The sequence below is a fragment of the Microcebus murinus genome, chromosome 4, assembly GCF_040939455.1.
Source record: "Microcebus murinus isolate Inina chromosome 4, M.murinus_Inina_mat1.0, whole genome shotgun sequence".
Lineage (NCBI taxonomy): Eukaryota > Metazoa > Chordata > Mammalia > Primates > Cheirogaleidae > Microcebus > Microcebus murinus.
The window spans coordinates 84,263,551-84,277,359 of record NC_134107.1 but is presented as its reverse complement, the minus strand read 5'-3'; the positions used below and the strand labels follow the sequence as shown (position 1 = coordinate 84,277,359).

Genomic DNA, 13,809 nt, shown 5'->3' with positions numbered 1-13,809 from the left:
TTCATCTGGAAATGCTCATTTTTTTTTTTCTAAATACTGCTAAGTGCTACCTGGGGAATCACCTCTTGGATTATGCAGAAATAAACAAAAGTGAATATAAAGATGTAAGAGGAAAAACAATTTAAGGAAAGCAGTAACCTTTAATAATAATAATAATAATAGTATTTACTGGGTGCCAAACACTACTGTAAGTACTCATTAGCTCACTTAGCAATATGTCAACAATACTGTAAGGAGATTGCTATTTTTTATTATCTTTTTGTAGGTGAGTAAACTGAGGCTTAGGATATAATCAGTAGGTTGACCAGTGTAACATGGTCAGTAAAACCCAGGGTCAAGACTAGAGCTCTAGTCAACTATTTCCAAAGTCTATGATCTTATCATTAGTAATACTGTGCTATAATATTAATATATTGCGCTTTACTGAGCACAAAATAAATAGTAAACTTAAAAGGAATCAGAGCTGTTCCTAACATAGACAGCAGCTCTAATTACTTTCTTGTGGGAGCATACACAAGTTACCAAAGTTAAGAGACTCAGTTTTCACATATGTGAAATGGGACTAAGAATTGATATCAGGTAACCCCTTTCAGAGTTATTCTGAGGATCAAATAAAATAATGCATATTAAATGCATTTTATAAGATGTGAAACATCATACAGAAATATGTTTAAAAATATAAGCTAAAATATGAAGCAAATAATATTCTTAGGAATTATTATTTGAGTTGTTTTCCATCAATAACCACCAACACACAGGAATGGATAGTTTTTTTCTTAAATAAAATTTCTAGCTTTGTAAAACTGGTTTTTTGGAGGGGGGGTGGCTTTGTTTAGTTTTGATTTTGATTTTGATTTTTATCCTGAAAACAATACAACAATAAGAAGGAGGTACCTTCTGGGCTAAATGAAAATGGGTATATTCCAAGTGATATTTTCAACTTGAGAAATGTGGGAAGTTGTGCCATAATAACTATACTTACCTTAGACAGGGGAAGCACATTTTTTTAGGCCTACATAGAACATACTTGCTTAGTCATAAGAATTGCTTACTCCACCCCACTGTTTTCAAAGGAAAAAAAAAATGTTCTCATATCTGGAGAATGCTGTCGTCTATGTTCATTGTGTTTTATTTTTGTATGAACTGATGAACTCTAGATTGGATGTCGCCCTCCACTTCTAAGAACCTGATTTTTATAATGTTTGGTTAAACCCTGAGGATAAATACAGAGCGCAGTAATCAGGTTAGAGTTAAAATAATCTAGGAAGTGACAAGATCTCTACCTAGTAATAACTGTGAGGAAGAACATTCGAATCCAGGCCTTTGATGTATTTGTGGAGTGCTTTATTTTTATCTTGACTCTGGGTTCAGATTGAAGTTTCAGCTGGATTTTTTAAATTACTTATTGTGAAAACAACAGAGTTAACCATATACCCCAAAAGACTCTTGCCTCCCAGACAGTTAACTCTAAAGAACTGTAAATTCCTGGCTACCCTCTTCCTCTTAGTTCCTTTCTCATCTCTGTACACAATAACTGTTACCTGCAAATTTGTGTTCACAGTTAATATCTAGTGGGGAAAATTCTTGATCTCTTTGTTCGGTCTCATGAGTAGGTATAAAATGTTGGCATCCTTTTAAAGCTGCATCTAAAGCATCTCTTTGTAACATGTGTCATAATATTTTTACTTCTAGCACTCTGCAGATCTCCATCCAAAATCCCTCTGCCAAGTGCTGGACAAAAGGGCAAATCGGCATCAATCATTAGTCAGTAACTGCATACCTGGAACAAACACTCCAGTCATATTTCCCCGAGATTCCTAAAATACCCTTGAAATGTGTCACAATTATCACTGCCAAGTACCCTGTGGAAAATAGCAGAAAGCTTATTCCATTTCCAGAAGTGAGGGTTGCTTGAGCTTGGTCTCATTAGAGAAAAATCCTCGTCCTTTATTCTATCAGTTCTGTGTCTGTATTCTTACCTCTGAGAACTGAGAAACCAGTTTCTCCAGCTTGTGGTTGCAACTGATGAGATGTGAAATGAGTTTTTACGAGAGATGAGCACCCTTAAGGGGGTAACGAGACCTAGTCACACAACAGGCCTGTGTGATTCTCCACAAATATTTCAGTGTTCAACATTAAGGAATTAAAATCTGGGAGACTTGAAAGCTCCTAATGAAGCTAATATCATTGCTCTTTTCACAGGTCGTTCGCCTTCTCCTGTAGGGGTTTGAGCAATCTTGCAATCTTCACTGTGCAGTAAAATATGTGACCATCTGTATTATTTCTTGCTCTCAAAAATTTGTAGCTACCTGTTAAAGGATTGTTCCTCTTTCCTAATTGTTTTCCAATTGTTCTATGCCTTTTGGAAAATATAGGTATAGAGGAGGAAAAACATCTTTCCTTCTACCTATCCTAGGTTCGTGGCCAAAGCCACTATAACAAAGACAGATTAATAAGAGAAAAGCAAACACGTTGACGTAACGTAAGTTTTACATGACACAGGAACCTTCATAAAGAAATGAAAACCGCCGGGCGCGGTGGCTCACGCCTGTAATCCTAGCACTCTGGGAGGCCGAGGCGGGCGGATTGCTTGAGGTCAGGAGTTCGAAACCAGCCTGAGCAAGAGCGAGACCCCGTCTCTACTATAAATAGAAAGAAATTAATTGGCCAACTTCTATATATAGAAAAAATTAGCCGGGCATGGTGGCACATGCCTGTAGCCCCAGCTACTCGGGAGGCTGAGGCAGCAGGATTGCTTGAGCCCAGGAGTTTGAGGTTGCTGTGAGCTAGGCTGACGCCACGGCACTCACTCTAGCCTGGGCAACAAAGTGAGACTCTGTCTCAAAAAAAAAATAAAAATACAAAAAGAAAAATGAAAACCCAAAAATAGCAGTTCAACCTGAGTGTTCTTTGTGGTAGGTTTGATGAAGAGGGCATAGTCGTGGAGAAATGCGATAGGGCAAAGAGTATGATCTAACAGTAATAAACTGGGGAAAACTTAGCAAGCCCTGTTTGTTCACGTTCTTCTTTGTTGTACCTTTGTCTTCAGAGATAAGGATATTCCTTTCCTCACATGTGGTTCTTATGTCCTACTACAGGGAGGGTCAGAAAATTTTTTCTAGGTTTTATGACGTACTTCAGGGGAGAAGGGTGGGGGGAAGGTCATTGCGACCTTTCTGGTTTTACTGTTTTCTCAGATCCCTTCAGCTTAAAATATTTTAGGGTAGAATGCCCCAAACTCCATCATAGGATTTAAAAGAGACTTTTGGCAGTGATTTTTTTTTAAGGGAGGGTTCCAGAAAACATACTGCTTAGACAATTAGAGGATGCTATTATTTTAGGTCTCCCCTTGATAAACATAATGAAGAGATAGGATATTCCCTAAAATTATGGTGACCTATTAAATTAATACTCACTGTTTTTCATTTCTGTGCCCTGGCTGTGTCCGTTCAGTCAGCAGCCAAAAACGTAGGAAGCAGCTGAGAGGGAAAGATTGAAGTTAATTTTCTCTGTCCTTCCTGTCATGATTTTGTCACGATGGTGACTTAACTATTTGCACTAATAGAACTTTCTGGAGTGAGGACAATGTTCCATATTTACACAGTCCAATATGCTAATCACTAGCAACATGTGGCTCCTGGGCACTTAAAATGTGCGTAACACAAATAGAAACTAAATTTTTAATTGCATGTAATTTTAACTAATTGAAATGTAAATAGCCATGCAAGACCAGTGGCTACTGTTGAACAGCAGAAGCCTAGACCCACCTCTGATTCTAGCACATTTACAGCATTTAGAATTATTACTATTTTTGGACAAAATGCAAGAAAAAATGACTTCAAAGGATTCTTTTAATTTCAATGTAGAATTTTATATTGAAATTTTGCATTTTATTATAGCTTAAGAGTTAGAAGATGTAAGTAGGTACAGACGATTCCCCAACTTAATGATGGTTCAATTTAGGGTTTTTTTTTACTTTACAATGGGGTTTATTGGGGTATTAGATGCATTTTTGACTTAAGACATTTTTAACTTAAGATGGGTTTATCGGTCCATAACCTCATGATAAGTCAACGAGCATCTGTATTTATATGTGAAACTGAGATTAATTAGAGTAATACAATGGTGACCTTCAGACTTGAGATGGAAGAATACTTTTAGCTTTTACATGTTTAAAAGATCTATTATTGAAACAAATTTATCTAAAATTACAAATCGAGACCAAAGAGACAGAAAAGAAATTTTGTTCAAGGAGTTAATACTCTCTGGCAAAAGGCAGTGAGTTTGGGGGTCATGATTATAACCATCCATCACAAAAATCAAGAAAATCTCTTTTCTATTATTTTTCTGCAAACCACATTCTTAGAGCTCATAGAGAGTCTCCCTGCTTTTTTTTCCCTTTCTCCACCTTTGAGTGAGACCATGAGTCAGGCCTTTCCTGTGTTTTCCTACTGAGAGAGAGGGCAATAGAGCGGAAAAATTGCAGGACTACGAGGGACAAGATATGGGTTCCGGCTCCCACTCCTCCACATGGGGAGGCAACCAAGGGCCAGCCACTTAAAACCTCCCAGGGCCTCGGGTTTCCTTACTTAATCCCTTAATAACCTATAATTTTGAATTCCCAGGCACACTTGAAATGACACTATATCCATGAACTGTGGTTACACTCCATCCTACCCCCTAAATCTTATCTTACTGAAATTGTGTAAGAAATAAAGACAAATTAGTGGTTGAAATGCTAGGGAAATGCAAAAGAATAAAGATATGATCTGGAACCATTAATGTTTATAGACTACTTATAAAAAAGTTAATTCACTCAGCTTGACAATGGCAATGATAACACCTGTGCTTCTTACCACCTGGGGATACTGGGTTAATGAAAGCATCTAAACACTGTCAAGCGCAAGACAGATGTGGGTGGAATTATATGAGAGCCTGGTCTGGCTTTCTCGGTTCTGACTACCTTTCAGCCCTGATGACTCACTCACCAAGAGAATAGACTCTTCACCTACGTGCTACAACTATGCATACATACACTTTCCCTTCTCAATCTAGCTTCACTCACATCAGGCCTTGCTTCCAAACTTAGCAAACCTGCCACGGGGCAAGATATTCCCCAGGCAGACAAGGCCCATCTGTGTTATGACTGATACCCAATGCTAATGCCATGCTCTGAAATTTAGTGTCCAGCCAGGCTTCCATTATGTTTTCTGCAGAGAGTAAGCTAAACATGTAGTCATTAATCCTCTAAGGCGCTGTTGAAATCGTTTAACTATTTAGTTCCGTAAGGGTAGGCCCGCAGCTAGGTATACCCCATAGAACCCTAGAATGTTTACAGAAAGCTGCTATTAGCAGTAAATATCCGCAGATGTCATGATGGCATTTTCAGAAATCATGAGCATTTTATAAATCCCCACTACCATCCAGCCTTTCGGCACCTTCACCTTAACTTCTCAGTATAACGTTTCTGTCCTGTTTATCATTTATGTCTTTCCTATTGAGCACTGTGTCTTATGACCTGATATCACTCCTGTCTTAACGTTCAGCCTCTGCTGGGACTATTGCCTGCAGATTGAGTAATTACCCAGGCAGAAAATAATATGTTATCCCTTCTCAAAATATTTTTGCTTGTAGTCACTTAGGTTTCAGTATAAGTCACTATCACCCCTTAAAAATCTTGACTCTGTGTACATTTTTATCAACTGTAAGCATGAAAGAAGTCAAAATAGAAGCAAAAGTAGGAAGCTTTTTTTTCCTTAAACTGTGTGTGCTGTATACTACCTGCTTTAGAAGTTGGATAGAATCTTAAATAAACTCTTAATGACTCAGGTTTATATAATGCATTTATCTTGAAATATGTACTTGTGTTCCTATGTCAGCCATTAATTTGAGAACTGTTACAAGGCCTTAACAACCTTTTTTTATATTCCCAATAAACAAGAACCCGACTCAGCAGATAGCTTTTCTGTCTGGTATTGTTTTATTAGTGTAATAGCTTTACAGCAAAAATTCATTCAGAGGTTTATTGGCAACAAGGTGAGTAACTGTAGTTAAATATCTTTCGTGATGTGGTAATTTGCAAAACTGAGCATCTTTGATTTTGTATTGTGTGGTATGAAAGCCACCAACTGGCTCAGTCACACTCCATTTAGTGGATGTCAAGTTTCCCTGGCTTCACGTGGTTTTCCAGGGGGTGGAGAGGAGTCAGGAGTCCCATTTGCACCCATAGGTGCTGAGAAATGGCTGGCTGTCTCTCAGTGCATTTGTTATTTCCGGGTGTGTGCTTGCAGCTGTGAGTCATAGCTCAGAAAATCAGAAAGCATTTTGTGATAGTAGCTATTAGCAAGTGCCCTTCAGCGGCTGTAATTAATTCAATGGTTCCTTCTCTTTAAAGGTGACCAGATAACCCAGAGCCAGCAAGTTTGCTTTCTCAGATAAAGGCTTTTCATTTTTCCATGTGCCCTCAAATCAGCCTTGCTTTCTTCCTCCTTTCAACATTGTATACCTGAACCTAAGACTATTACATGATCTGAAAGCTTTGAACATCCGTGCTGTGATCAGCCAGTCAAGCAGTCCAATTTCCACTTTGTTCAAATAGTGCTTTCCTGTCTTGTCTGGGAAAAGTGTCTGCCAATTCATTTTTCTCTTCTTATCAGTAAAACACATATATACAGTGCTCACATTGCTTAATATAAAACACAAGCAAAATCCCTGAACAATCAGAAGGCCAGTTAGAAAAACTGCCCAGAGCTTTCTGTTCTCATCCCAAAGCACATGCTTTTGTTTGCCATGAAATGAAAAAAGCAAATCACAGAGCACTGTTTTTCCAGGTGCTAATCATCACAAATTATTAGGCCTTGATAATGGTCTTATTTAAACAAAGACTACTTAGCACATGCTCACCTTCTTAGGAATCATTTCTTTCCCCTGTATCCCCCAGCCTTCAAATCTAGTTTACATGGAGATAGTCTTAGATGAGAGCAACTAATTCATATTGGAGGAATTCTTGGCAGATCTATAGGGGTTCAATTCCCAACCCCTTCCAAGGCACACTCACCAAGTATGATAAAGTAGGGTTTTCATATATGTCATGGGCAGAGGATAGCAAAAAAATAGTAACACATTCTCTATCCATGTCTTTAGTTGCTTATTTTTTTCATGGTGAAATAACAGTTTATATTTTCTATAGAGACCCAGCAGGAGAGAACATGGGAGCAGGAAAAGGCAAATGTCTTTGAAACTCAGCTCTCAGTACTTTCAATTTTATTTCAAAACTGTGAAAAGATTGAAACTAGTCCAAAGCATGGGCAACTTTGTTCTGGCCCCTGCTTTATCTCCTTGTCTGTTTTGCCTCTTGCTATGGAGATACAAACAAAAGCTTGGATGGAGTCAAATTCTCTGGTTCCACTGCTTACTACAATGTTTCCCCAAAAATAAGACCTACCCATAAAATAAACCCTAGCAGGATTTCTAAGCATTTGCACAATGTAAGCCCTATCCCGAAAATAAGACCTAGTGATGGGCGTTGGCTATGCAACGTATCTGCACAGCCCATGCATTTTGTCGCGGAGCAGTAAAGAAGACGAGCAGGTTACATGGATACGAGCTGCTCATTTAATGAGAGCTGTATTGCTTGACATGAGAGACTGGGGCCAGTGGTTCTAAAGGAAATAGAGTCGCAAGAAATTCAGGATGGGATTCGAGGTTTGGAGAGTTATGATGTTCCAGAAGAAGACAATTTAACTATATTTGAATAAATGTAGATTGTTGTACCATACTTAAAAAAAAAAATAACACATCACCTGAAAATAAGCGCTAGGGTGTCTTCTTGAGGAAAAATAAATATAAGACCCTGTGTTATTGTCGGGGAAACAGGGTACTAGCTCCATGACCTGAGGCAAGTAACTTAATCTCTCTTTCCTCATCTACAAACTAAATTAGAAACGTACCTGTCTCATTTTGTTGCACTGAAGTCTGAATAATTTAATATTTGCAAAACCACTTCCAACCATGTCTAGTATCTAGGAATGATGTTAGCAATTATTTATACTATCCTTGCCCTCAAAGCACATATAATCCAATTAATAGAATGTATAATAAATCATGTGAAATTATATGATACATATCATTAAGTGCAGTAGAATTGTGGGAGACAATGGAAACTATATAATCAGCTATCAAAACTGGCATTTGGACTAGCTTTACCAATATCAAATACTTTGAGTCTTTGTGCTTCCCTCATGAACTCTTATGGTATTCTCCTTTTTTCTCCAATTTTGTACTCACAGTTCTTTTGAAGCTTTGCTGCAAATGGGACTCCATGCTCCATTGTGCGTTAGCAGAGTGACCTAGCTTGATCAAACGCCGAACGAATGCAGGGATTTATTCTCTACCTCACTGGGACTGCCATGGAACAGCATGGCTAAATGCTAAATGAAAGTGTGTGCAGACCATGATGCATGAGTGCAGGGGACTCTAGGGGTATTTTTCCTAGTGTATGGTTTTGGTTCATTTAAGACTTTAAACATTTGAGAATGAGAAAATGCCTGGGAATACAATCCAGAGTAAAGAATCATGGGGATGCCATGAAGAGTTATGCAGATGTTAAAGCAAGATTTTCCTAAATCTAACATTCATCTAGGACAAGAGTACAACAAGCAAAGTGTAACAGGTGCCATTCCAGTTCACATAGAGGGCCAGACACACCTTTGAGGCACAAAAGGAAATCACAGGCACATGAGAGAGGCCTTGGGTCAGAATGCACCAGGAGCCTAGAGGACAAAGCCCTGGTCCCGGGCCCAAGTTGCTGGAAGACCCTAAACAATGTAATTATCCTCCTTTACAATCTCAGTTGTCTAATCTATAAAATGGGCATAATGATACCTTCTTTGCTATGTGACAAGGTTTGCAGAGAGCAAAACAAGTAGTGTCTGTGCAAATTCTTTGAAAACTGTTTAATGTAACAATTGTTTAGCGGTACCATGATGGAGTTTGGAGTCTAAAAGGAACATAGAACCAAATCAAAAGTAAATACTAACAGGAATCTAAGAACATCAAGAAAAGAAGCAATTCAAGTAACTATGCAGTATATTTGAAAAAAAGTTGATAATTCTGCCAAGTATTTGTCCATGTCATGGCTCATGTTTCACTCAATGAAGGTCACAGCAGGGAAGAAAAAAGTTAGCTTCTATTTAAACTAATGGTTTAAGAAATAATGTTTAAACTTATTAATTAAAAAGTTAAGGATATACTTACTGACTTAAGAAGTGCTGCATGGATGCACAGGTGTTAATGTACAAAGATTTTAGTAGAGCCTGATCTATTTTGAATTGTAAAGAGTATTCTATGTTAGCAACTATGTGAGAATATCAACACATTTTTATTTAGTTATGGCCACTAATGACCTTCAACAGGGCAAAATGTTTTACTTCAACCAGACATTTAGGCATGCCAGCATATTATGATCATGCCTTTATTCATTTTCCTGTCTGTGGTGACAATGTGCTCAGTTATTTGGTTTGTAACATATGTTTGGGTTAGAAGAATCTTTATGATAATATTTGAAAAAGCATCTGGCCCAAAGCAGGCCTCTATAAAGCTATCAGTAAATATCTACTAAGACACACAAGGACATCCGGGAACTGTAGGTAGGTAATGCCAGGGTATTACTGTGGAATAGTGCAGTCTTCTACTTTAAGGGAGTCGACTGTTTGTGAAAATGTTTGCATGTGGGCATTCTAACAGCAGGCCCAGAGTCTTCCTTGGATTCTCAAAAGGTTAAGAACCAATTTTCAGAAAAATAGCATCTGGGTGAGTTAAAGGCCAAGGGCTTTCTAACAGGAGCTGTGTTTCTTGTCCTAGGTGTTAAAGTTTGAGCCTGGCCACCTCAGGAGGAGGGGCAGAGTGAAGACCATGACTCTCGTTGACATTCAGTTGGATCACCATGAGCGGTGCGATTGTATCTGCAGCTCAAGACCGCCTCGATAAAAGAATGTGCACATACTTACATTAAGCTTGAAGAAACCTTTAGTTTAAGGGGGGTGTGGTAAGAGACCCATTTTCCACCAGCAACCGAACTTACTACTAGCCTGCAATGCAATGAACACAAGTGGTTGCTGAGTTTCAACCTAGCTTTGTTAGTGCCATGGCAAGTAGAAAGGCGTATCATCAACTTCTATATTCAAGAATATAGGATTGCATTTAATAATAGTGTCTGAGGATATATATACACAGCACAGATATGTATATCCATGTCTATGTGTAAATAGATCAAATGATTTATTCAATATATATAACCAGGTACACCAGAGCTCACATATGGTTATTTAGACCCTTAAAATCTTTTGACAAAATAAGAGACAATCAAATATATGAAATATGTCTTTAAATTTTTCAGAAGATGAATTTGTTTATTTTTAAATTTTGAATCACAAAACAATTTTGGATCTAGCTCTCTTAAAGAAATCATCATGTACATCTGTACCCCCATAATATGCCGAAATAAAATAAATAAATAAATAAATAAGTTGAGATGTAAAAAAAAAAACCAAAAGATGAGCTTTTCTTAGGTATATATCTTAACTGATTACATAAAAGGAAAAATATGATTTCTCGGAAAAAGGCAAATACTTAGGCATTTTTCCCACAAGATGCACTACACACTTACCTATGTAGACAATAATAACCTGTCTCCAAGACCATGCCATAATAATATAGGTGCTTTAGAAATTAAATCATTAAGTCTTTTCATGCATTTTGCTGATGCATTCTAATCCATTTAAAACCTGTCCTGAAAAAAGTACTCAGTGTCTTTATTATTATAATCTTACAAGAGACAATTTATGAGCTGTAGCAGAATTTTGAATTTTTATTTTTCCAAACCCCTCCACAAGGGCAAATCCTTTCAAGAATGGCGTGGGAATTCTGTATGAGCCTTTCAAAATGGTGTTCATTGGAAGATTTGGGTAGTTGAGAGTTTAAAAAGTGAGTATTGAATACATTAACATAACTGGAAATCAGGTAGAATATTTGATAGACTTCATATTTAATAATGGATTCAAACTCTCTAAACTATGCCAATTAATTTTTATCTATCTTGCATTTGTGTTCCTGTCTCTTGGATATAGAAACTTGGATTTAAAATGGCATTCTATTTTTGGCAAGCCATCATGGATTATTTTTAGCCTAAAAGCTTTTGTGTATCAATAAAACAACCAAATTTTATTAATGCAAATTCCCAATCCTATAAAGTCATCACCATGCTCAGTATGTTTCTCAACCAAGTGAAGTCAGATCTGGGGTCTCTGGTTCTTTCTAAATCTGTGAGTCTTATTCTAAGAAGCCAACTGTGAATCGTGGGAGCACAAGTTCGTCCCTGCTCTCTCACTAGAAAACTGTGTTGCATGGATTATTGGTATTTAGAGTAATTTTTCCTCCCTGGCTCCTTCATGTCTGTTTTAAAGGAGACTGACTCCAAGAGGAGGAAGTGATTCATCATTCTCCAAAGCAAGACACTTAAAGAGAGCAGCTCTGAAATCCGAAGATAGCTCAGGGGCTGCTCACAGAGAACTACCTTTTTCTTCCTGCCTTGAAAGGAAAAAGGAGAGCCGATTCCTTCTGTGAGTCTAGGGCCCTACCGCCTACAACCAGTTTGGGTGAGAGGTATGTGGCAGGGCTAGTGAAGTCCCAGTGTCAGACGAGTGGCCGTGATATACTTAGATTTCTAAGCGTGGTGCTCTCAGGCCCAGCTCTCAACTACCCTTAGGTAGCTTACTTCTTCCCAGCTCTTTCAGATGAAAGACCTGTGCTTATTGAAGATGTACCTTCTAAAACTCCCCTAGAAGTGCCTGATGTTTTTATTGAGGCAGTGAGTGGTAAAATTACTCCATTGTTCAAGTCTCCAAAATCCCAGAAATATCCCAGGCAGACACTAACAATCAGGAACCACTCTTCCCCTTCATGGCTACTTGCAAGTTTCCTGTGAAAACATTGGCTTCCTGTACCCAATTCAAAGTGTGTGTTGTTACATCCCTCTAGCTTGTACAGCTCACGTCGTAGCTGTAAATATGAAAAATTAGAGTGTTCTACCCGATTTTCAATAAACCTTCCAGGCTGCAATAACCAGGATGGTTTTCAGTTAAAGCCCTATCTGTACTTTTTATTTATTAGCTGAAATGTAAGCAGGCATATTCACTCACTTTTCTTTGTCTTTCCTGAGAGTTTTTTTATTAAAACTTCTCCCTTGGTTATCTGTTATCTATTGCACTTCCACCATGTAGCCAATAAATCTGGTTCATTGCCATCAAAGGAATAAAAAGCTCAACGTACAGATTACATTTCAAAACAAACCCTAATAAATCCACATTTCTGCATGGCTCACTCAACTGAAATAATGCCTTTCATTCAATATGTTCTTATAGGGCAGAACACTTCCATAAGTAGAGTTTTTTATGTTTTTTTTTTTTTTGTCATGTTGATAACATGCAGCTTTTTCCTCTCATAGAATTTTCTATGGCAAATGTAATATGCCTCTTATCTTCATGAAAAATAAATATTGCTTTCGAACAAACCTACTCCATTATTTAGTGCTCAATTGCAGTTTTAAAAGGTGTACAATGTTACCAACTTACTTTTGCAAATGCATCAAATTGTTTGCAATGACAAGATTGGGTGGTTTCTGAAGGCTTCATTTTATGATAATGCTAAAAGATTAAGAATCTTGTTTCCCAACTATAGGTTTCTACCCTGTCCCTAATCTGCAACTGCATAGTGAGTCAGGACTTGGGTTTTGTTTTGTTGCTGCTGTTGTTGCTTCTACCTTTGACTGTTTCCCCACAGGTCTTTTAATGAATTATATTCTCCACTGACATTCCTCTCCTAAGAGTGTCCACATCCTCTCTCTTCCTTGAGGCCTGAAATCAACAACATCACAGCCTCATTCCTCTTTTGGCCGCTCTCACCCCTTATCCCATCTGGATGGACAGCCCAGCGATTGTGATTCAGTGATCACAGCTCAGGGAGACTAGATTAGGAGCCACACTCTCATAGTATTTAGCTTACCATTTGTCAAGGGCCACAGAGCATAAAGAGAGCTCTTCTAGCTGCAAGAATTTTTGCTTTTGCTTGTGGCTTAGTCTTTATTATCATCCTACTAGAGACAAGATAGCAGCTGCCGTGTTGGTTAAAACTCTGCCACTTAAGCGTAATGGTTTTAGGTTGTTTGGGGGATGGGGGTAGAGACATATATATTCCATGACAAGAACCAATTTTACAGTCAAAAATGCCAGCTAATGTGTGAGTATGGGGGAGGGATGGGGAAAGGATCAAATAGTTCTGTGCATAAAAGCTCATTCAGATAATTTGGATGTTTATGTAAAAAGTCAAAATCTCATTCAGATAATTTGGATGTTTATGTAAAAAGTCATAATAGTTGTATATATAAACAGCATTTTAATGCAAATACATTAAGGATTTTATTTCATTTCCTGAAATGTTCATGTGTCCAGTTTTACTCTAAGAATAACTCAACAGATGTCCAAACTGTTCATATTCTCCTAGGGTCCTCTGGTAGAACATTAAATTAAAATTCATAGCTTAGTATTCATGCCTGAAATCCTAGGAAATACAATTTTGTTTATTAACAGCCCTGATCAAATATGCTGGAAGATAGAATATTTATACTTCCCTGGTTTTATTGACATTTACTCAGATCTTGTTGTTTTTAAAGATCAAGTTAAAGACTACACAGGCCTTCAAAACTTAACATCGCGCACTGGGATATCTCTCAAAACAAAACAATTAGACATCAAC

The 13,809-nt window shown here is 37.8% G+C and overlaps 1 protein-coding gene across 2 annotated transcripts in view; it reads left to right on the top strand.

Annotated features, from left to right (window-relative positions):
* PDGFD (platelet derived growth factor D) overlaps positions 1-13,490 on the top strand; it is a 233,306-nt gene extending 219,816 nt beyond the window's left edge. For both annotated transcript variants that reach the window (XM_012770510.2, XM_012770509.2), the window contains exon 7: positions 9,862-13,490. In XM_012770510.2, coding sequence (XP_012625964.1) covers positions 9,862-9,987 — 126 coding nt within the window. In that variant the 3' untranslated portion in view covers positions 9,988-13,490. The remainder of the gene's footprint in view (positions 1-9,861) is intronic.
* Positions 13,491-13,809: the final 319 nt, after the last annotated feature.